Here is a 23,545-nt window from a genome sequence, read left to right as displayed (position 1 = left end):
TTGTTTTCTACTGTTCTACTGTAGATTTGTGTAAGTACGTAGTATGCATCTTTGCGTCTGCGCACGCGTGTGTTTGTGCGTGTGGGCACTGTGTAGACACATGTATACACATGTACTGTACACTATGACCCTTTCTCAGTCGCCATCTGCTTGGAGTACACAAGGTCGCGCCGCATGCGGAATGGACACAGATTTTCTTTTATCTCACAAGAGCGCCTTGCAAAGCCCCCCCCCCCCACCACACACACACACACACACACACACACACACACACACACACACACACACACACACACACACGCTTTCAGCTGACGACATCAGCTAATGACACCACATTGATGCTGCTTGAATGCTCTAATGGTCTGCAGCGCAGAACCTGGACAAGGGGTGGGGGGTTGGGGTGTACCTGGCGCGGAATAAAAACAAACACAAGCTCCCTTGCTCTGTGCACCCGGCATAATGTCATCTCTATCCTCTGACCCTGTTTTCATTAGGCACGTATTACCCAAAGCAACTTCTACAGTGTTGTGTCAGTGATGTGCTGGCTACCATATCAATAGTTAAAATTGAAAGAAACAAACACTTATTTTTCTCTCTCTTTAAATAACTCTGAGCTTCCTGGTTTCAAGGGGAGAAAAAAAAGCATAAAGTTTGTCATCTTATCACTCCGGCTCCTCCACTCTCTCCTCTGAAGTCTCTGATTCAGGAGACACCTCTTCTGCCTCTAGAGGCCGCTCCACCTCTTCCTGTTCGTCACCATCTATTTGCTCCTCCTCTTTGCAGGCTGGCTCCTCCTCCTCTTCGTTAATGGCTGTGATTGGGTCGCTGGGGCAGCTGATGCAGGTAGGCTCCTCCCTCTGTGCTTGCTCCTGGGCCTCTGCCTCTATGATTCGTTTCCACATCTCGTGATTCTCCAGCAAATGATGGGTGATCTGGCAGAAGACCTTCCTCCTCCTTGTCTTCTTCACTATTGCTTGTAGCTCTGTGAGACACCAAGCCAGGAGTTAGACACAAATAAACTAATAAACTATCTAAGAATTACATTAATACAAATATATAATAATTAAGAAGTCGTGAAAATAACCTACAATCTAATCTAAAAGCGCAGTGTGCGCTTGTAGATCTGCTATTTTCACTAGGTTGGGTCCTGGGCAAACGTCTAATCTCTCTTTCAGGTCTCGTCCTGAAAGGTTTGGGAACCACTGCTATAGATTATGGCCATGCCCATTTTTACTCAGTGATTCTCAAAATATTTCATCTCAAGGACCTCCAGTTTTTGAGCGGCGCTAACCGCTCCTATGTCTGGCTTTGTGTGTATGTACTGTATGAGTGTCCGTATGAGCATGGAACTCTGTATGGAGATAACTAACGTCACGGACAGAACGGCCTTTGTGTCGTGTTAGATACCATGCATTAAAAAAAACATGCATTATATTAGGTCACAGAACAAAATGAAGGGGGTCCATTTGGAACCCCCTCAAGGAACCCTGGCATAGATATTCATAGTGACACAACATGCCATCTTCAACATGCCATCTTCATACTTTAAATGGGAAGATGCTATAGCTGAACTCTGATGCAAGCCACACAGTACACATTTATTGATAGTTTTATAACACTGTGATATTATACTCTATTGAATGAATAATGGAAAAGTATGCCTTTCATAAAATACTAGCCCAAAGGTCATATCTTTGTGAGATCATTATCATTGCATGTGATTTTTCCAGTAAAACACTGAGCTGGCAGTTTCGGTCAGGTAGGTTGAGGATAAAATGTACATCTGCGTTATCATATCGAGGGTTTGACGCAAAAAGGGCGTAAGTGACATTCTCAATTATTTTACAGGACAGCTTTCCATTGATTGTAATACTTTATGGTAATTAAAAACATTAAAAAGGTATTTTAAAATATATTCATTGAAGCCTAATCTGTATTAAAGTATAGAATGATTAAACATATAGCTTTCAATTAAATAATTATTACAATCAATGGAAAGCTGTCCTGTAAAATATTTGAGAATGTCACTTACGCCCTTTTTGCTCCAAGCCCTCGATATCATCATTTAATCCTCTTTTATCTTCAAGCAAGCATGAAACTCTCAGGGCATTTGTCCTTGTAAAGATTGTGAAGATCAATACACTGCAATGACATCTTGCCTCTACAAGGAAACCTTTCCACAGGCCCAGGCTTATAAGGCGGTGGGTATAAAGCAGAAGACTTTCACTGAAACTAATAGTTTAACAAACGCTAAATCAAGAGACAACCAGAGAGTGGGGGAGAAGCAAACTCCATCAGCAGCTCCCCCTAAGTTTTTTTTTCTTTTTTTTTATGACCCAAAACCTTTTCGTTTCGTAAAGGGCTTTTGGATCCCATCAAGTTAATGGGTAATTGTGAAGTTCTAGATTCAAACACATGCTTTTCATTCGCTAAACTGATCTCGTAAAAGCTTAGTCTCCCTTTCTCTACTGCAAAATTAAACGATTTATGATTTAACAATGAACACTGGCTATACTTGACATAGCCATGGGTAGCTGGAAGTGAAATCAGAGAACATGAAGGACTGTGAGACTGTTTTTCTATCACAAAGAAACAATGTGAGGTGCGCACATACGGGAGTTCTCAGAACTTGTTGACGCATCTTCCTCCGCCGTATCTTCGTCTTCCTCCTCTATCGCTCCTGTTCCCTCTCCCTCTCCCACTTCCCCCTCCCCTTCCTCCTCCTCCTCCTCTTTGGTTTCTCCCTCGGGGAGGTCAACCCAGTGTCCGGGCAGGAGTGCAGCAGAATCGTAGGAGTTGCAGAGGGGTCCCACGAGGTGAGTTATGAAAGACTCTTGGAGCTTAGCCAACTGTGGTGCTGAGCGGTCCATGAATGGGCTGATGGCAAGGCCCAAGCTCGCCTCTTCATCTCCCTGGAACAGTAAGTAACACAAGTGATTCATAAGTGATTCTTTCCTTTTCCAACAGTTTTATGTTTTTTCAATGGAACCAAGCAGCAAGTTCTCTCCAGGATCACTTTAGGCTATTCTATTAAGTCCAGAGGTAAGTCATTATCGGTTTGTTTTTAACCAGCAATAGATTTTTTTCTTTTCTTTTTTTTCAAAGAAGAAATGTTTTGGCGACCAAATTTAAATCTCCCATAACCCACCCGTGGGTCATGACTCAGTGCTTGGGGAACAGTGGTCTAAACAATATAATATCAAAATAATAAAATAACAAGTAACACGCCGTAAGGGCGAGGAGCGAACGTCAGGTCGACAGCGGTTGAGAGAAGTTGTTGTTGGCCGCCCGCTATAGTGACTGGACCGTGCCTCTCTTCCAGTGGCGCTCTGGCGCCATCTGTTGGAGACGAGCGGCCCAGCTGGCTGTGTGTGAAAGCCACAGACACAACACCTGCTGATTGCCCACAGCTGCGTGGCTCGTTACCTATTGTGTGGTGCGTTGCAGATTGCTCACAGCTGGGGCGCTACTAGCATGAGCTGCAGGTTTTCATAGTAACTGTGACCTGACGGTCGCAATAAAGCATATAGTAAGTATGACAAAGACAGTAAAATGCATCTTATAAAATGTATATGCATGAATTTATACATACAATATATGTATTTTCTTTGGAATATTAACTTTTTCAGTGCCAGATGTTTTTATTTATTATTGGGTTTTGTGCCAGCAAAAGCACCTTACCTTTGCGATGTTATAGACAAAGATGTATTTTTTTTTTTTCATTATTATTTTTTTATTTTCTCCTTAAAGAGGTGTACCGTGGCTCTACCAGCAGTAGAGGGCAGCCTCATGCAAGAATTGATGTGAAAATGGCCGCAGTAGTCTACCGTAGGTCAAGGTCGCTACAGAGCAATAGATCCAGAGAAAATCACATGGAAGTGTTTTGTTGCTCCATTGATGCTAACGTCCAGTGGGTTTTTGAGAGTACTTTTACGGGAGCTGTCTCAACGGTACACACTCGCGCGACCCCTCATCAGTTTACAGACATCAAACCAAGGTACAAAAGAACGAGCCAAAGAACGTACAATTGGCATTGCGCCGCCGTCAAAAATGGGGCGAACGGGAACGTTCAAAGCGTGGATAGAGTTAAAGGTGATGTAAGTGATATTATTTTGTTAAAATAAGTGACAAAAAGCTCTATATTCTGATAGCAAACATTGCTATAGTATTTGTTCATTAACGGGGGTCTCCCCCGTTAATGAGCTCTTTAGTAAACCAGTAAATAAAAGGCATACATTTTAGTTTCCCAGGATGAAGATCACATACCTGTTCATAGAATTCATTGACAATCCCTTCCGTCCACTTCAGGTGCAGCTCCAGAGATTTCAGTGGACCGTTGATGTCGGCCAGCTTGATGGCCATCTGGCACACCAGCAGCCGATCGTTCTCATTGGTCCAATCGATACCAGACACGGCATCGTCACCCACCTGGAGAGGCACACGGAGGGAGGTGGGGAGAGAAAAGCTTCATGAGGTCATGGGGCTACAAAGGCTATTTGTGGGTTCTCCAAACGTTGACTTGAATTCTGATACATTTGGTTAAGACCTGGAATTCTTTTATACTTAGCAGATAGCAGATATACAAGCTCACAGCGCGCTGCGAGCTTGTAGATCTGCTATTTTTAGAAAAGTCGTGAAACTGTGTGCAAATCTGAATATGTATTTTTTAAGCGAACATTTGTAAATCAAATTTTGCTTCTGGGGGGTCCCTGGAACTAAATATTTTGAGGTGGGGTTCCGTGGCCAAATACATATCATGTTGGGGGTCCTTCACATGAAAAGGTTTGAGCACTACTGACATAGAAAAATAGGTTTTTCAAAAAACCTTAGAAGGATTTAGAAGACACTTAAAATTGGGTCAACATATTCAAAGACTTGCACAAATTTTCAAGCTTGTATATCTGCTATTTTTTAATAGTTAAAGCATAAAATAATGCGTAATAATGTGTTCCCGGTCTAAATGGGTTAAAGGATTTTGAGGGCAACATAACTTTGTATACAGGAAACCACAAAAGAGCGAAGAAGAACAAAAATACAGTGAGAGGAGAATTAACCAATGACACTGTAATAACTTTGTCAAGATGCCAAGATGGATACTGTTGACAGCAGATGGTTTGATGGTCATTATCTCTTGCCTTGAGTGGTGTAAAATAACTAAGTACATTTACTTAAGTAATTTACTTGAGTAAAATGTTGAGGTATTCGTACTTTACTTGAGTATTTCCAATTTCCAATACTTTTACATCTACTCCACTACATCTCGGATCCATATATTGTACTTTTACTCTTTACTTTATTTAAAAACTTTAGTTACTAGTTACCGTATTTTCCGGACTATAAGGCGCACTTAAAAGCCTTTAATTTTCTAAAAAACTACAGTGCGCCTTATAGTCCAGTGCGCCTGTACTTTGCATATATAAATTATAATATTAAAAACATACATTTGCCACTTTAGCCCTATTTTATACCTAGACTATTTGAAAATAGTCAATTTTGTACATTTTGTACTTTTACCTTTGGTACTCTAAGTACATTTTGATGCCAACTCTTCATACTTTTATTCAAGTACATTTTGAATTCTAGACTTTTACTTGTAAGGGTGCCCTCACACCAAGGTACCTATGAGAGTGGAATCCGAGTTCCGCCAATGCCTTTCAATGAGAGTGAAGCGGTTTCATGCCAGCAGAGGATTTCTGCAAAAAACGCTCCCTTCTCATTGAAATGCATTGGCGGAACGCGGATTCCACTCTTATAGGTATTTTGGTGTGAGGGCACCCTAACAGAATAGTTCTACATTGCAGTATTGATACTTTTACCTAAGTAACAAATGTTTTTCCACCACTGCTTGCCTTACTGTTTGCTGATACGGCCTATGGAACATATACAGCCCTGCCGGTTGGCCATGTTCACCTTTGCATTGAATTCTGCCAGGAAGTCAAAGTGTTTCTTGAGGTCAGTGGCCAGGATGGCCTCGATTACAAGGAAGCGGAAGCGTTTGAACTCCACGTGTTCCAAGTTGGACAGGAAGTTGTACTCTGGTCGAGACATGAAGAGGTTCCAGGCTGAAGCTGCGTGGTGATTCTCCAGCACCGAGCGGTCATTATAAAGAACGGCCTGGAAGGGGTAACAAGGGAGAGGGAGAGAAAGCAGAATTTCATTGACATGAGAGCATGAAAGTCATGCCCAAATCTATGGGAGGTGACTGGACGTGGCCAGAATTTTTTTCCTTTCTTAGATGATGAAGCTGCAAGCTAAATATGCTGCACCCTTCACTAGATATAGTTCACCTCGATAGAATATCAGGAGCTGTCAATCTCCACAATGAGCACAATGATCATCTACTGTCATTGGCCGGGATTCCCAAAGCGATTTTAGCCCTTCGTAGCTCACGCATGGTCGTATGTAGAGACCTAGACTAGAAACATGTTCCCGGGTTTACATGGGTTCGGGGAGAGCGACTTATTTAGCCCTGTACATCTACACCAACATTCAGATTTCACAAACAAAGTGCTTAATAAAGTCTCACACGTGTCTAAATATGGTACGGCATTCGATAATTACCCGTATCCTCTGTGTTCTTTAATAAGAAGCCTTTTTATCCGATCGTTTTCTGTGTGTTTCCTTGTATTTCCTGGCGTTCCCCATGCGCACACCAACCCCATCAATGGACACTGAGATGTAGGCGTGGCCTTGCAAAAATGGGTCCGGAAATACATGGGAAAACAGAAAACGATTGGATGAAAAGGCTTCTTATTAAAGAACACGGAGGATACGGGTAATTATAGAATGCCGTACCGTATTTAGACACGTGTCAGACTTTATTAAGCACTTTGTTTGTGAAATCTGAATGTTGGTGTAGTTATAGGGGGCTAAATAAGTCACGCTGCCCAAACCCATGTAAACCCGGGAACATGACGTGAGCTACAAAGGGCTAAAATCGCTTTGGGAAACCCGGCCATCATCTCCATTGAGATAAATATAGATTTCTAAGTGAATCTCATAGTTACCCCAGCATTGGTTTTACCAGCACCACTGTGAAGCAGTTTGTTAATGTTTAAAAACTAAGAAAGAAAAACAAAAGTGCCTTCATTGACAACAGCTCAGACTGTCCTCATGCTTCCTTCAATGCATAAGGAGTCCAACCCGTTTCTTTTCACCTGGAAGTGGGGAGTTTACCCAGTTGGACGTAGCGCGGGGAAGGAACACGTTATTCCAACCAGTTACTTTCCCCTCCATCAAGCTCCCCGGCTGGCCAGGGGAAGGCATTATACAGACCAGGATTACTGCATGTTTTTGTGATCTACCCTAGGGGACACGGGGAGAAAATACAAACTCCACAAGAAAGGCACTTTTGCTAACCCACTAGGGTATGGGCACTGATGACGCAGAGGAGAGAACACGCCCCCAATACCCACAGCGTCCCCAGGTGGAATCTAACCCACTACCGACTGCGCCACCGTGCCCCCATATCACAGCTTTTAATAATTGCGTAATTAAAACAAGGTAACAATTGCCTTTCAAACAGCATATTATGTTGAATTTAGAAAAGAACTCCTGTAGTTACTCGCCCTGCACTCCTTCAAGCCAAGGCAACTGTACCAGCTCTACAAATACCTGTGGAGCACTGGTGGCCACCAAGAAGGCATTGGTTCTTCCAGGATGGTCGTAATCATGCATGGCAGCGGCAACATAGAGGGCCATCAGCTCCAAAGCAGGGATTAGGCCAGACAGGCAGCCATAGCCCTCCTCCAACTCTGAGCTCATCTTAGACGTCAGGAAACCGTAGGTATCTGGGGTAATGCCATTCTCAAAGTCTATGGGCAGAGCAGAGAACAATACTCATTAACCACCTACTGTACCACTTTTCTTAGTAAAACAGACCTGAGTTGCAACTGTATTGTACCTTTTCTCCATCTACACCAAATCCCTTTGCCAAAAAGCTTGTACAGCTGTAGGTTGGCTCCTATTACAATATGTGACACAGCTTTGTCAACATAATTTAGTTAGCTACTTACTTTAAAATAGCTTCATATAAAACAGACAACTAGATAAAAATATAGTTCACAAGAAAAAATAGTTTGAATCGTAAAGAAGGAAAAGAAATCTCAGTGTTCTCAAGACATGTGCATGTGGACAAAGAGCCAACAGGTCCTAGCTGAACTCTGAAACACTGATTACATGGCACATGGCATACAAGGGAAGATGCACATCATTTTGACAGAGATGTTGCATAACTCCCAGGGGAGAGGGGTTAAAATAAATAGGAAAGAGGTTTCAGAAGACTCGACTTGGCTCACAGCTTTAGGAATGATCAAAACACACGATGCAGATCAACATAGTAAGCAGACAAGAGAGAACGAGAGAAAGAGAGAGAGACAGAGAGAAAAGAGAGAGGGAGAGGGAGACAGAGAGACTGAGATACAGTACAGTAGGTTACAGATGACTGAAGGATTATTCCACTGTTTCTATGCTGTAGTTAATAACTGTTATTACATTTATTTTCATCTAAAGCTGGATTTGGTTATCTCTTGTTGCAACCCATAGAACAGCTTTCCATGTTACTTTGCTCTATGTACTGTATTATGTTATAATAAAATATAGAATCTACACTCTCAACGTGAGTCTTTATTTTGTATGTGTCTAAATGTTTGTCATAAATGTTTCAGTGCACATTCTCTGTAAGCCAATTCTAGAGTGGGATATGTGGAGTTTGGACTTCGCCTCACATGAATATTAATTGTTCCAGGTATATAAAACTGTACCTTTGATTTCATGTTTCATGTCAAATTATATCATTTTCAACTTAAAATGTAAAAACTAAGAGTTTGCACTTTTGACAAGTCTGCTACTATGTAACTAATGTAGGGCAATTACTGAAAATACAAGCTCCTTTGTGTTTAAAAACTCAAATTGGTTGTAACATGACACCGGCTGAGACAAGGGCCACTACTCACTTTTGCAAGTGTACTGTACAATTACAATTTAGGCATTTATAAGACTTAGAATCCAGTCAATAACCAACAAGATAAATAGCCACGTAAATAGAGTGCAAAGAACACAAAGTAGCACCTCAAAGAAACTAGGCTACCAGGTAAACAATGAACCTACAGGAGCTCATGTGCCTGCTTACCCCCTATCTGCTACCTCACAGTAGCTCTGGGACATGGTCTCATGATAGCGTTGTGATCCAGGACTGGGGAGTCCAGGCAAAAGGTTTTATTGTTGACCAAGCATGCTATCGTAATTTTGATATTGTAAAATTGTCATGTTTCATTTGGATGTCTGCAGTAAAAGGTCAGTAGTAATGATATTCTGCTGTGAAACAACTGCTTTTCCCATGGTTTTGACAGCCTGTGTGAGGACGCTTCTGTATGAAATCCAATAAAGATTGTAAAAAAAACAAAAAAGAAGACAGAAACATTTGTTTCACGGCAAAATATCATCTCACCACCCTGATTGTACTACAGACATGCATAGTAACATGTCAATGTTACTATGACTATGTCACCTTCAAATTGGCTATAGAACACTGGGAAAAAGTAAAAAAAATACAACTTCCCCCAGTCTTGACTTAATGTACAATCAGCAAGATAATATACCAGGTAAACAATTAACCTAGCATCTGTCCAAACAATATGCTATCTATATAACAAGTGGTACACTGAAGCTATAGGATACCACATAAACAAACTAGCATCTGTCTAATGCTTTCTAATTTACAATTGAAAAATGAACGCCACATCTTGGTGCTACTCTCTCAGTAGAGGACAGAAGGGGTACAGCGATTATAACGCTATATGAGTCCTGGAGCTAGTGCAAAGGGTGAGCGCACAGTTGGGGCTAGTGCCAGTGTTGCCATATTTAACTAAATAAATAAGCTACCAGGTCTATGAAGACAAGCCCAAAAGAAGCGACTAACATAAGAGCACTTTAAACCTACATTATCGCCTTTTTGAAAATTGCCGATCTACAAGCTTGTGATACAACACGCTGCGAGCTCGCAGATCTGCATTTTCTTTCTTCTTAAGTGAAAATGTTTAAAATATTTTGGAAATATTTTAACATCTGGTATGGGGGTCCCTGGCACAAAATATTTTTAGATGTGGGGTCCTTGGATAAACACATATTAATTTGGGGGTCCGTGACATGAAGATGTTTGAGAACCACTGGTTTAACAACATTAGGAAACACGCCCAAATAAGCAACTGCACTTAAGAAAAAAAAAGCGTAACCCTTAACTACCAAAATGTACAACCAACTTTGCAGAAAAAAACAAGCCCAAAGTCGCTCATAATAAGCAGACAGGGAAACCCTGGCAAGCGCATGCCTGGCTACATACTGTATGTTATCAGTCCTCACCAACACTGGAGCCATGGTCTGTCAGCAGTGTGGGCAGGCCTGGCACAGGTTGAGTGGTGAGGTACCACACTGCATGCAGCACGTCAGTGGCATGGATCCGATTGTGGTCTGGGGAGAGAGAGAAACTAAATCAACTGAATGGGCAATAAGACCACACCATGTGCATGATGAAAATAAAGAAACCATTCACGCAAAATGAAGGAAGAAGGGAATATGAAATGCGATTATGCACTTTTACAGTATCATCAATCAAGTACTTGAAAAGTTAAAAAAATAATTCTCGTAAATTAAAGCCCTACTTCATACAAAAGTGTCGCACAAAAATCGTGAGGGGTTGTGTGGTTGTAGATCAGCTATTTTCACTACTTTTAAATCGTTTTTTTAAGGTTTCCACCGACAACGACGAAATGGAGTGTGTTGTCATGCGATGATGTCATACTCACATGGGATTTCCCTGTATCCACACTCCAGAGCGTGGAAGTAGTTCATGAACTCTTGGACAGGAATTTTGAAGGTCTCAAACAGGCCTGTGTCCTCAAATAGCTTATAGGAAACCTTGGAGACAATACGGACCATCATCGCATTTATTTTCCTTTCGTGTAATCAATTGATACAATACTATTTGGTCTGTTAGTCATTACTTCACATTATTCACACGGTTGCTTTTCCAGAGAATAAACAATAACAAATTGGTAGTTGTATTAATTGCCTTTTGCCAGTAGATGGCAGACTAAGGCCATCTAGTGTCCACAATACATTTCAGAGCCACTATGAAGGTTGAGTATTGCTGCTGCAGTGGTAAAGTTGCACCTGTAGTGATGTTGTCTACCTACTATGTTTCAGAGCATGGCGCCTCCACATAATCCACCACTAAACAGGCTTAAATGTTTTATTCCTTTGATAATAAACAGTTTACATATCAATATTTACGATTTTTCTTAAACCTGTACACCAGTGGGGTAAGACTGACCGCAATGTTATTAACATACTTTGTGGCCGGCATATATATTTGTAATGTCAAAAGGGGGACATTTACGTGTGTCCCATTCACGTGTGACCCATGAAAATGGGTCCGTGACCTAAAAATAGGTTTCAAGCCACTGTGTGGGAAACACTGATCTAGAGTTTACCTGGCTGAGGCAGCATCCTCTCTTGCCGTGGGCCTTCTCCATCAGAGTGAAGACGGGGAAGTTCCAGTTGGTCAGCTGACTCCACAGAGGTTCTAGCTCCGACATCACCAGAGGCTCTGGAGCCAGGATGGGCTTATCCTAACGGTCAAAGACCAAGGTTCAGAGGTCAATGGCCACATGACATTCATATACATTATGAAGGAATACTGTTACATGGGTTACATACTGTAGAGTAAATGTTATCATGTGTATTTCTTGTCTGAGGGTTACATCTACTCTAATTACAATTATATAAACGGTAGCGTAAGGTTTACAGTTGAACAATGCACATAGGTACTTGTAATAATAACTTCTTAAATTCATTTTAAATGAGTATCCTCATTCATAGAGATCATGGTCTCATAATATTTACAATCCAATTTTTATATTGGACTAGACCCTAGCTAGGTATATGAGATTCCTATCCGGTTGATTAGTGTTCTGGCATTTCCCAATACAAGATTAAGGGAGCACCTGTGATGTCGAGTTTGATCGCTGGGATCTGTTATAATGGCAAATCAGTTTCTGCATGGACATGATTCAGGGAGACACGGAAGCAGTGGGGACACTGTTTGGACACAGCTGCGCAATCCAATTATGGAGTGTGACTGTTTAGCGTGTGGATTCGGGGACTCCCTTGGTGCAAGGACAATGTTAATGACCCTTTAGATTTACCCCTAACCATTACCGTGTGGTGTAGTTTAGTCGGCATGATACATGCATAGAAAAATAAGAGCAACATAACGCCTGCAGAGTTGCAAACAAAGGCTGGAGCTGTTTGTGTCGAAAGGAAAGGGCGCATGCCAACAACAAGTTCTGAAACAGTAGTTCAAGTACCCATGGAAAGATATTGGGTGCTCATGCCTTATATCTATGTTTGTAAATGCCAAGTTAATTATGTCTGTGTACAACTGGATGCCAGAGTATAACGGATAACATTGTTTAAGGGATGCAGTAGGTTTTGGCATGAATTACAAGTCAATTCCATAACGCCAGAAGAACCTAGACATTGCATAACAAGAGCCAAAGTATTAAATAATACTATAAAACCTGGGTTCTGGATTGACATGTAACACACTGAAGCACCTCTGCCTCCCTACCTCTGGGGTCGAGAGGAGAGGATGAAGAGCGTTGCCTTCAGCCTGATACTGCCTGCATTCTTCTCGTGCTTCAGGGGGCTTCTTACCCCCCTCCCCCTCCTCCTCATTCTGTGCAAAGTCACTGCTGTCACTGTGGTTGGTCTCATAAGTGCTGTCATAGGTGCTGTCGTAGTCTGACGAGGCCACTACGCGCTCATCTACTGTAGCAACACAGCAGAGGGAAATGACCATCGCCATTGAGCAATCTACGGTAAGCTAACACTCATTTCCAAACTTACGGTAAGCAGAGCATTATCTATTCATAAATCACACAAGACAAAAAAACAGAGTGAATTACGGGATCAAGTACAGACTTTCTATTACAGACAGACATTGTATGATGGAAGTTGGAATAGCCTGTACAGTGTGTTGCTGCATACCTGTTATTCTCTCGGCTTTGTCAATGGATTCGGCCCCATGATTTTGCTGGTTGCTGAATGGTCTGCCACAGCTAAGAACGAGAGAGAGGCCGTGGATAATGCATAAATGGTAAAAATCAGAGCCCTAGAATGGAGAGTTGCGGCACTCCCGTTCACTTCATGGGGCCAGGTCTTCTACACACACATCTATTGGCGTATAGTGACAAACGGCCAACCGGAAGTTTACAAAATGCATTGAAGTCTATGAGGTGTAAAGTGACAATGAACCACGTGACCAGCGCTGTTTCTGACCCCGCGGTGACACCACTCTCTGATTATACTGCTCTGGTAAAAATGGTAAAGGGTGCAATTATATAGCGCTTTTTATCCAAATCGCTTTACATAGATTGTGCATTAAATTCACCCATTCACGCACACATTCATACACCGATGGCGGAGGAAACCATGCAAGGTACCAACCTGCACATCGGAAGCAATTAGGGGTTCAGAGTCTTGCCCATGGACACTTCAACACTAAGGGCGATGCATACTCCACTTTTAGAGCCGAATTTATTTCACAAAATCTTGGTAGTGTTGCTGACACATGCCCAACTGAACCGGCTCATTTTTAAGAGATTTTGAAGGAAATGGAAATAAATTTGGTCAAGAGTAGTGTGGGCCTCATTTTCAACAAAATCTATATTTAAAGGGATATTTCACTTAAAAAACATTAATTTTGGTCATTTTATCGTCTACTCAAGCTTTTGGGATAACCCAGGACAGTTTTTGAGTTGGTTTATTCAATATTTAGTATCTGTTTTGTGTGTCTAACACGTATGTCTAACGTGTGTGTGTGTGTGTGTGTGTGCGTGCGTGCGTGCGTGCGTGCGTGCGTGCGTGCGTGCGTGCGTGCGTGCGTGTGTGTGTCTTCTACGTGTGTGTGCATGGGGTTACAGCTCACCTGCCACAGAGTGGTGGAGGGCACCAGTGGGGGGGGTTGGCGGAGCTGGGGGCGCTCTGGCTGTGTGTTAAGGCTCTGTGGTGGCTCCTGGAGGCCACAGTGCCAGGGGCCCGGTCCGTCCGGGGCTCTGCAGGCTCAGGGAACTCAACGGAACAGGTCTTGGTGGTGGGGCTGGACACCGGCGTGCCCTGGTTGGGAGGGGAAGGGCACGGAGAGCCCAGAGGTGATATGTTGGAGGGGGGGAAACCTGCAGAAGAGGGGGAATGGCTCAGATTGAATAGATGCTACAATATTTTTTTTTGGCTAGATAATATCCGTTAAAAAACAGTGATACTAGAATGCTACACAATTATAGTAATCTTTGTCTGACAATTTGTATGTGCACATTTTGAATAGTGGAAACACAAACCCCTATTATTCCTTATACGGTATACCTATTATACCCTCATTAAATGCTTAATGAGGGTATAAAACACACACACACACACACACACACACACACACACACACACACACACACACACACACGCATGCGCGCATGCACGCACAAGAATGTGCACATACACACACACACACACACACACACACACACACACACACACACACACACACACACACACACACACACACACACACACACACACACACACACACACACACACACACACACACACACCTGGTCTTCCCAGTGGTTTGCTATAGAGGTGGTTGGAGGTGACAGAAGCAGTACAAGAGGCAGACATTGAGCGGCTTTTGGAGATGGTCAGCATTACAGAGTTGTTCCATGAATCACTGGGTAAAAAACTATAAGGAGATAATAAAGAAAAGAACATTATATTAGAATAATAATAGAATTATATTACACACTTAATGTTTGAAAGACTGGCCAGGTCAATGATACAAACAAACACAACAAGGCGACATAAGAGATATGCACAGTTGTGCCTCTTTAGCACCATCTAGTGGGCAAATTTGCAGACATAATACACAGACATACACAAACAGACAGACTCCTTACAAAAGTATTGCCTCGCTTCACCGTCATAGCTCAAACTAATTACACATGTTGTTAGTATAATTTGTCAGATGACTTGAGAGGCATGGTCTAAAATGTCTCTTCCTAATACAGACCACAACACACTACTCAAATTGTTCCAAGGAACGGATTTGAAACACAAGCAAAGAAATGCATGTGAAGTCAGAGGTAGCTGCTGCCAAGACTGCCAGACTTAACAGCTGTTAATCCTCCAAATGTGAGTAGCCTTTTCCACAAACACTAACAAATCACGCATATAAATATAAACTAAAGCTTCAGATTTTTTTTCCCCCTAGGTCACTTTGAACTATTGTAATCAATGTGAATGTCAAGATAAGAACAACTAAAAAGTAACATGCTGTTAGGGTGAATAAGAATAAGTAAACAGATGAGATTTACAGTATACAGTAAAAGGAGACCCTCGAATATGACATAACAGAGAAAAAACACTTTCGAAAACCAGTGTGTTTACTTTATTTTGTGCAACGCTGACAGATCCCATGTAAGAGCCACTTTCATTATACAAACCACCTCCTCCATGGCTTCTTAGAATATTCAGTAACTTTGGTTGCCTTTTCTCACAGCATTACAGCAAAACAGGCCATTCACAATATGACTTCATATTATTTCACTTGAATGGATTCTGAGGGAAATATATGATTGATTGATTGATTGATTGATTGATTGATTGATTGAGTGAGTGAGTGAGTGAGTGAGTGAGTGAGTGAGTGAGTGAGTGAGTGAGCGAGCGAGCCGGTGAGCGAGCCGGTGAGGGAGAGAAGGAAGGAGGGAGAGAAGGAATGATGGAGAAAGCAATTGCATGACAGGAGGTAAAAACTCTTTAAAACAGGAACAAACTGGGTGTGATAAATGAAGCACAAAAAGCTATTAAGCATGAGCAAGATGCCGGGATAAACATAATACATGTATGTATGTATACATGATGCAAGTACAATGCAGAATACTGTATGCTTGCTACTACCCTCTGTGTACCCTTTCAAAAAGTGCAGCAATGCATATTTATGTTTTTATCTACCTGTTTTCCAGCCTCTATAGCCTATAGCAGTGTTTGGTTACATATCCGGAGATAATGAAGGGGGTGAGAGGGTGAGAGAAAGTGGAAAAGGAGCAAATGTACAACAAATGTACAGTTTTTCTCAATCATGTGGATTTATTTCTTGAAACGCTAACCTCATTTTCGTAACAGTGCTTCAAAACCCCACACCATTAACAGAATTGGCCAATACACTATTTCATTTCTCAGTGTGTTCACACAGAATGTATACTGTATGCTGTTGGCATACTGAAGATGCAATCCTCATTCCACTTTGACATTCTCAGTTGTCTATGTACATGACACATTGTCAGTCGCATTGCCACTGAGGACAGGAAGGTGCTTGAGGCAGTCGAGGACTTCAAATATCTCGATGGGCCTGGACTGCTTCAACGGAACCTAAAGGTCCGGAAGGCACTTGCCAGGAATGCCATGCATGGGATGAGGACGAGGAGAGTGTGGAAATCAGACATGGGAGAAGACCTCAAGAGGCGGCTGTCCGTAGCTACAGTGGTGTCAGTACTGTTCAATGGCAAGGGTTTCCAAACTCTTTTGTCTCAGGGCACCCCATAAATATAATTTTCATTCCCAGCACCTTATATTTATAGCATATCGTCGTTGTCGGGTGGAAACCTTGTATGTCCAAAACCGTTCGTTTTGTATTTATCATCTATAAAATGTACTAAACTAGTGAAAACTGCAGATCTACATGCACATCGGCTGTTTTCACTAGTTTTGTGCGACGGTCTTGTATGATGAAGCAGGGCAAAATACGTACAGATTTGAAACTTGGAGATACGAGGTTTCTGCCCGACAGTGACGATATTTTAGTGATTATGTTGTGAGGAAAACGTTGAGATAATAGCCATTTTGGTTAGAACTGACTGAAAATAACTTTGTACTTCCAAGTTTAAAATTATACTAAATATCAAACATATAATTTTCCGAATGTCTGTCCGTCCGTCTGTCTGAGTGTCCGTCTGTAACAGTGTTTCTCCTCAGTGGCTGGAGCAATTGATCTGAAATCGCATCACCATTAGCATATGAACACACCTGACATAACTGTGAAGCCCGTTTGTCACAAATCGTATGCTGTATATTAGCATTTTTCTGGTGTATCTACTATCTATTCTGCATCTAGCATGAGGCATATCTATTCTGCATCTAGCATGAGGCAACATGTTTAACCAGCTGTGTGTGTGTGTGTGTGTGTGTGTGTGTGTGTGTGTGTGTGTGTGTGTGTGTGTGTGTGTGTGTGTGTGTGTGTGTGTGTGTGGCGCGCGGGGGGGTGGGGTAGGGTGGGGGGGGGGGGGGTTGTCTGGCCCTGTTACAGATGTTGTCCAAAAATCATGCAGATCGGTACACAGTATCTCTGTAGCCATTAAACGAAACGGGTATTTCTTACATTGATGCTCCTACATATTATCATGTAAGCACCAGTTAAAGTTACTTTCCATCCCTCATATACTGTGTGCACGAGTGCACACCCCATAACCCACACACTGCACATCATTTCAGAGCTCATATCTTTGAACGGGTAAGGGCTAGTATTTATAAATATCCAAATAAATTTCAAATATTATCAAATTATCTCGTGGCACCCCTGGACTGCCATCGCGGCACCCCAGGGTGCCCCGTCACCCACTTTGAAAACCCCTGTTCTATGGAGCTGAGACATACTCACAGCACAACAGGAAAGGGCCCTGGATGGAGTCTACACAAGAATGCTACGAATGGCGCTAGGTGTCACACGGACGGACCACATCAGAAATGTGGTCTTCTATTGGAGACCTACCACGGATCACAGACAAAGTCAGAGAGAGAAGGATGAGGCTGGCAGGGCCCTGCGTCTGGCACCCAGAACTAGAGACAAGCAAACTGACACTATCGGAGCCAACCCAGGGTGAAGCCAGGAAAGGTACCACCGCACCACCTACATAGATGCACTGTGGCAGCTAAGCTAACAACACTGAAGAGCTCTAGACCCTGATGTTAGATAGAAGAGAGTGGAGGGCAGCAATCCAGGAGTCCAGAGTTGGTGTTGGCTAGACCACACTCACAGCTGTTCATTTAGTACATCATAGTATGCAAAATACTATGTACCGGTATACTGTATAATGACCACTGTTAGTACAATCACCGTTAGCATGATGGGTGATCGGAGTGAGTAACTCCCCTTCACACAATTGAAGAGTGACTGACACATACTGTCAGTGCCATCCCAGTGTCCCACAGGTACAAATATTGTTAAAGTGTGTCTGTGGGTTTTCTGACTATTGAACCAATGAAAAGTATTAATAAGAGCATGTGACAAAATATGAACTATATTGGATCCATTGGAACAAATTTCCATGTTCTGAAAAGTAACAGTTTTGGAAATACAAGGTTTCCACCCAGCAGCCAATGACGTTTAATAAATAAATGCTAAAAATGGAGCAAGAAGCAGGAGTAAATGTGGGCTGTGCAATAGGTGTCAACACAGAGGACAAGTAGGCACAGAGGAGAATGGATGCCCAATGAGAGTAAAGTAGAACTTGGGTGTACAGTTTGTCTCCAGAGGGGAGAATGACGAGGGGTGAATGAACTAGAAAGATGGGACACGAGTCAAATATCTCTGTATCTGTCAGTCCTTGTCCCGATTTGAGCGTGTGTGCTAAACCATTCCGTCCTTGTCCCTTTTATGGGGCGGCAGTGGCTCAGGGGTAGAGAAACCGTCTTAGAACACGGAAGGTTCCCGCAGGTTTTGCCCATATATGGAGTTCCCTGATGTCATCAATATTAAGCCCATGTCTTGGAATGCCCATATATGGACATACTGTGTCACTCTCATGTGGTCTATGATGTCAGACATCTAAAATCCCAGTCATCTCCTTATTTGGGAAAAGTTTAATTAGTGTGGTTGCCTAGAGGGCAACGCACTATTGTTCTAGTGTAGCTTTCTTCTTAATTTCCTGGATAAACGTTTAGACAATCAGGAAGCAGCATTATCGGTGACGTCCCCATTATAGAGTAAGTCCATTGAGTTCAATGGGGGAGTGGTGCTAGCTTGAGGTTTGGTCAAGCTTCACATGACAATTGGGCTATCCAGACAATAAATAGGAAGCCTCATTTGCAATTTCCAATTGCATCTTTCTAGTAGTTTTTAATTGTGTGTGCCTATCATCACCTGGAGCACCATATATGAAGATCACAACACTGACCCTTGATAGCCATACATGGAGACGACTGGATCATCACTTAGATCTCCATATATGGAGCTGGCCAATACCTTTACTTCTGACATCACAAACTCCAGATATGGCTATGGATATATAAGTCAATGGGGAAAATGAATTCACTAATAAATTAATATCAATTAAACTATAGAACGAAGAAAAAAAAGTTTGACAGCAACACTATGCCACAATCAGTTTTGATGACCAATACTTAAGAGTATAATAAAGAAGAAATCAGGGAAAAGCTAAAATACGTTTGAGATCCGCTGGCCTGTGTTGTACATTGTATATTACATAATATTGTATATCGTTTCAATCATAGCTTCTTAATTCATAGATCATCATTTGCAAATATCCTTGGGTGTAATGCACCAATCGCAATGACACAAATTCCTTTTATGTGCAAACAAACTTGGCAATACAAATAATTCTGATTCTATTAATTTCCGTGCGACCAACACAGACTATCAACTTGAGTGAGTGAGTGAGTGAGTGAGTGAGTTAGCTCCTCAGTCAGTCAGTCTGCAGTGATGTGGTGAGTGAGAGTTGTGTTAGCGTTACCTGTCAGTGGTGTGTTTGATGCTGGCAGATCGGTCCCGGCGAAGAGGGCCCGGTTCAATGGTGGGCAGCCCTGTGGCAGAGGTGGTGGTGGTCCACGACGATGAGATCTTTCTAAGCAAACCTGGGGGTAAGCTCCGCCTGAGACGCTACACACACACACACACACACACACACACACACACACACACACACACACACACACACACACACACACACACACACACACACACACACACACACACACACACACACACACACACACACACACACACACACACACACACACACACACACAGAACAATCAAACTAAATACACAAACACAAAAAAGTTGGACATTGTAACCTAGGCTATACCTACAGATATTCATTATAATCAGAAAGATATAGAGTAGTACATTCATGAAACAACTTATTTCGGAAGTTATACTGACACGTCTTCATCACAACTACACATCTGTAGTCATCAAAAATATAAACGACTGTAGCTGCACATGTGTATAAACAGCTCATGAAGCTAATACAGAGTTCTTCAGGATGCATCATGCCAAAGTAACCATGTCAACCCATCAGCATCATTTTTTTGTTGTATATGATTTGTAACTTAATTACAATTGATGATATTATAATTATAATTAATATTATTGTCATGACCTGGGCCGGTGAGCCGTGTAATATTCCTGACATTGAGCTGTGTGTGTTCAGCAACAGCCACAGCCTTGCAGTTTCAGTGTATATTTCAGCTTGGGGAAATGGATTAAAAGATTTCCTCTAACCGCTCTGGGGCCCGCCACCGCTCCGGAGGAAGAAAAAAAAAAGAGCAAAAAAAAGAAATAAAACTTTATTTTGAAATGCTTACCGGATTGAGAAGACACTCTATTGCCCCTCTTGACGAGTGCTACTGATTGCCCAATCTGATCAGTTGCTTGAGGACAGCTGTTTCCTTTTTACTTTTAGCTCTCTCTGCTGTCTGTTTAGTGTTCAGGGCTGTTATCGGTAGTTGTTTTACAGCATGGCTCTGAAACTAATCAGAGCCATGCTGATCTGATTTCTTTGGTGGGCCCGCCACCAAATTAAAAAAGAAAGAGTTGTAGGCTACAGAAGCAAGTAGGATATTGTTGATCAGTCCGTGACTCGATTAGAGGAGGAGGAGGATTAGGAACAGAATTTCCACTCAAAGGTAATTAATAGCATTTAGACCAGGGGTCTTCAACAGGGGGTCCTCAGAGTTACTACAGGGGGTCCTCCAAATCTTCCAATCCTTTTTATATTAACCACTTGAACCCTAGTGTCCATATTCTGAGAACTGTAGCCGAGAATAGGCCTGTGGTGAAAACCTCGCATTGGGGCACGGCGGGGGGTCGCTACGCTACTGCACTGTAAAGTCATAACCTCTCCTTGTCCTTTGGGAATGAGGGGGGGGGGGGGGGGGGGGTGTCGTCCAATTCATTCTCTATGGAAGTCACATGGTTTCATGCCTCTTCCAAGCCTCAGTTTCAAAGGACAAGGAGAGGGTATATCACTCTTTAGTGTGAATGCAGCCTTAGCATTTTTTGTTTTACAATTGGCATTAGCATTTCAGTATTAGAATTAGCATTAGCGGAACTAACGGTTAGCATTAGCAGAAGTAGCTGTTAGCAACGAACGGTAAAAAGATGAAGCAGACAATTAAAATGTATTTTGTAGTACTAAAAGTAGAAAAAAGTGAAATCTAATGGATTAAACGACTAGCACTAGAATCAATGCTCTGTGGATGAACAGGAAGTAGTGGTAGGGTGTGACTCAAAGGGATCTGGCACCCTCTATCTTGCATACTTTGTGCAAAATTCCATCGAAATAACTACAGAAGAGCCCAGGGACGTGCAGAGAATGTTAGAGAGGCAGGGGCTGAAATTTCTAAAAGGGCATTTGATGAAAATATCAAAAATAGCCGACCTCCAAGATCACAACGCGTCACAGCGCGACACGTTGTGAGCTTGGAGGTCGGCTATTTTTGACACTCGATACCACACTGAACTAAGCATAATCAAGTCAATACTGGAGGTAACAGCATGGATTTCTACACAGAGAGGGCAATTCTTTCAACATAAGATGCTGCATTCAAGTTCAAGAGAGTTTGGAAGAGGCAATTCTCTTGAATGCTGCCTTCGAGTATGGCATGGAAAGAGGGTGTTTTAATTTTATTTCACCACATTAAAAACGGCATTCAAGGTCTGGAGAGGGCACTTTTTACAGACGGATAAAAGGGCAGGGGCTCAAGCCCCCTTTGATGTCTATGTGTGGACGTGCCTGGAAGAGCCTGAGTACTGTGTGTTGGTTGTCTGTTTCAATTGCCTCAATTTACATCATGATCTTTGCATACATCATTTGTTATTTCCATTGTCACTGTTCTGAAGAGCAAATCAAATGCCATTCGAATGCACAGCACAAGAGATCTGAATCACCAAGTTTAAACATGATCACCTCATGCAGACCAGTGAATTCCCAATGAGTTGGAATGAGGCAGCATTTCAATGAGTTCCACTGCATGGGTTGAGCAGTTGAGTGCGTTCAGGCAGCGGGCATTTAAGCCACTAGTCACTCTCCTGGTAGCCTATCCTGCATAGCATCACACGCTTTATTTAGTCTCTCCGCTGCCTTAAGTGCCTGCATGCATTTTGAAAGGCGGCAGTCTTGTAAAACATTAAATAGACCCCTTGAAGCCTTTGTGTCATTGTCAGCTACATTTGAGCAATGCAAAGTGCTACTGTAGTAAGAAGGGGTGAAATGATGATGATGCATATGCTGAGCAGTGATGGGAAAAGTACATACGATACGTACATGTGGTACTCTTTTTTTATTTGAAAGGTAGGGTAAGTGATTTAATTTAATTCAAATAATAACAAATGGCCTATGTTCTGATAGTGCTAGTTACTATAGAGTGTTTGGTCCATATTTGGCCTTCGGCCTTATCCCCTGTGAGGAGAAAAAGGCAGTTTCAGTTGCTCCACCAAAACTGTTGGGTGACATGTTTTCCTCCAATCAGGATAGAGTGGAGCCTTCCTCCAATCATGGTCGAGTGGGGGCGCACCAAGACCCGCCCGCACTTGACCTACATGAAATTGAAACCTAATTTAAGTGAAATCACTTACCCTACCTTTAAGTAAAAGTATCAATACCACAAGTTACAAGTAAAAGTTAGGTAAGCAAAATGTACTTTTTTTTAAGTACAAAAGTGTTGTTTTGTCTGTTTGTTCGTGTGTGTGTGTGGGTGTGCTAATACACCTTTACCTCACATATACTGTAATAACACAGCAGTTTTAACCAGTTGTAAAAACCAAAAGGACCATACGAATATTACTGCTAATAATTTTCCATTATCATTATGTCGACAACACATTTTCATCTACAGTACTTAATGTAAATGCTACTGTTGTCAACTGTTCTCATCACCTCACCAAATTTCTCCTAAACAACAATTTTGTGCCTCTGATTTTTTTGTTTGTAATCTCCCGACCACAATTCTTCTCGCACACTCAATTCTCCAAAATTGAGAGGTAACTACGGATATCATGGAGCAGCTAATGAGGTCACCATTCTCATTAGATAGGATGAATCAGCTGGGGAAATGCAGACGGGGTATCAGGGCCCCTGTGGCCTCGGGGCATATCATTTTCTGAAGGGCATACGGTCCTGATCGGCAGTTATGTTTAGTA

General features: G+C 42.2%; 1 protein-coding gene across 2 annotated transcripts in view; it reads right to left on the bottom strand.

Annotated features, from left to right (window-relative positions):
• Positions 1–305: 305 nt before the first annotated feature.
• pde3a (phosphodiesterase 3A, cGMP-inhibited) overlaps positions 306–23,545 on the bottom strand; it is a 76,328-nt gene continuing 53,088 nt past the window's right edge. For both annotated transcript variants that reach the window (XM_080731378.1, XM_080731379.1), the window contains 13 exons: positions 19,854–19,999; positions 14,664–14,791; positions 13,988–14,234; positions 13,048–13,118; positions 12,629–12,828; positions 11,490–11,627; positions 10,803–10,914; positions 10,360–10,467; positions 7,615–7,814; positions 5,911–6,114; positions 4,267–4,428; positions 2,615–2,912; positions 306–982 (listed from right to left, as the gene is read on the bottom strand). In XM_080731378.1, the coding sequence (XP_080587504.1) occupies positions 663–982; positions 2,615–2,912; positions 4,267–4,428; positions 5,911–6,114; positions 7,615–7,814; positions 10,360–10,467; positions 10,803–10,914; positions 11,490–11,627; positions 12,629–12,828; positions 13,048–13,118; positions 13,988–14,234; positions 14,664–14,791; positions 19,854–19,999 (2,334 nt within the window). In that variant the 3' untranslated portion in view covers positions 306–662. The remainder of the gene's footprint in view (positions 983–2,614; positions 2,913–4,266; positions 4,429–5,910; positions 6,115–7,614; positions 7,815–10,359; positions 10,468–10,802; positions 10,915–11,489; positions 11,628–12,628; positions 12,829–13,047; positions 13,119–13,987; positions 14,235–14,663; positions 14,792–19,853; positions 20,000–23,545) is intronic.

Source organism: Nannobrachium achirus, assembly GCF_963921795.1.
Source record: "Nannobrachium achirus genome assembly, chromosome: 8".
Classification (NCBI taxonomy): domain Eukaryota; kingdom Metazoa; phylum Chordata; class Actinopteri; order Myctophiformes; family Myctophidae; genus Nannobrachium; species Nannobrachium achirus.
This window is presented reverse-complemented; position numbering and strand designations above follow the sequence as displayed.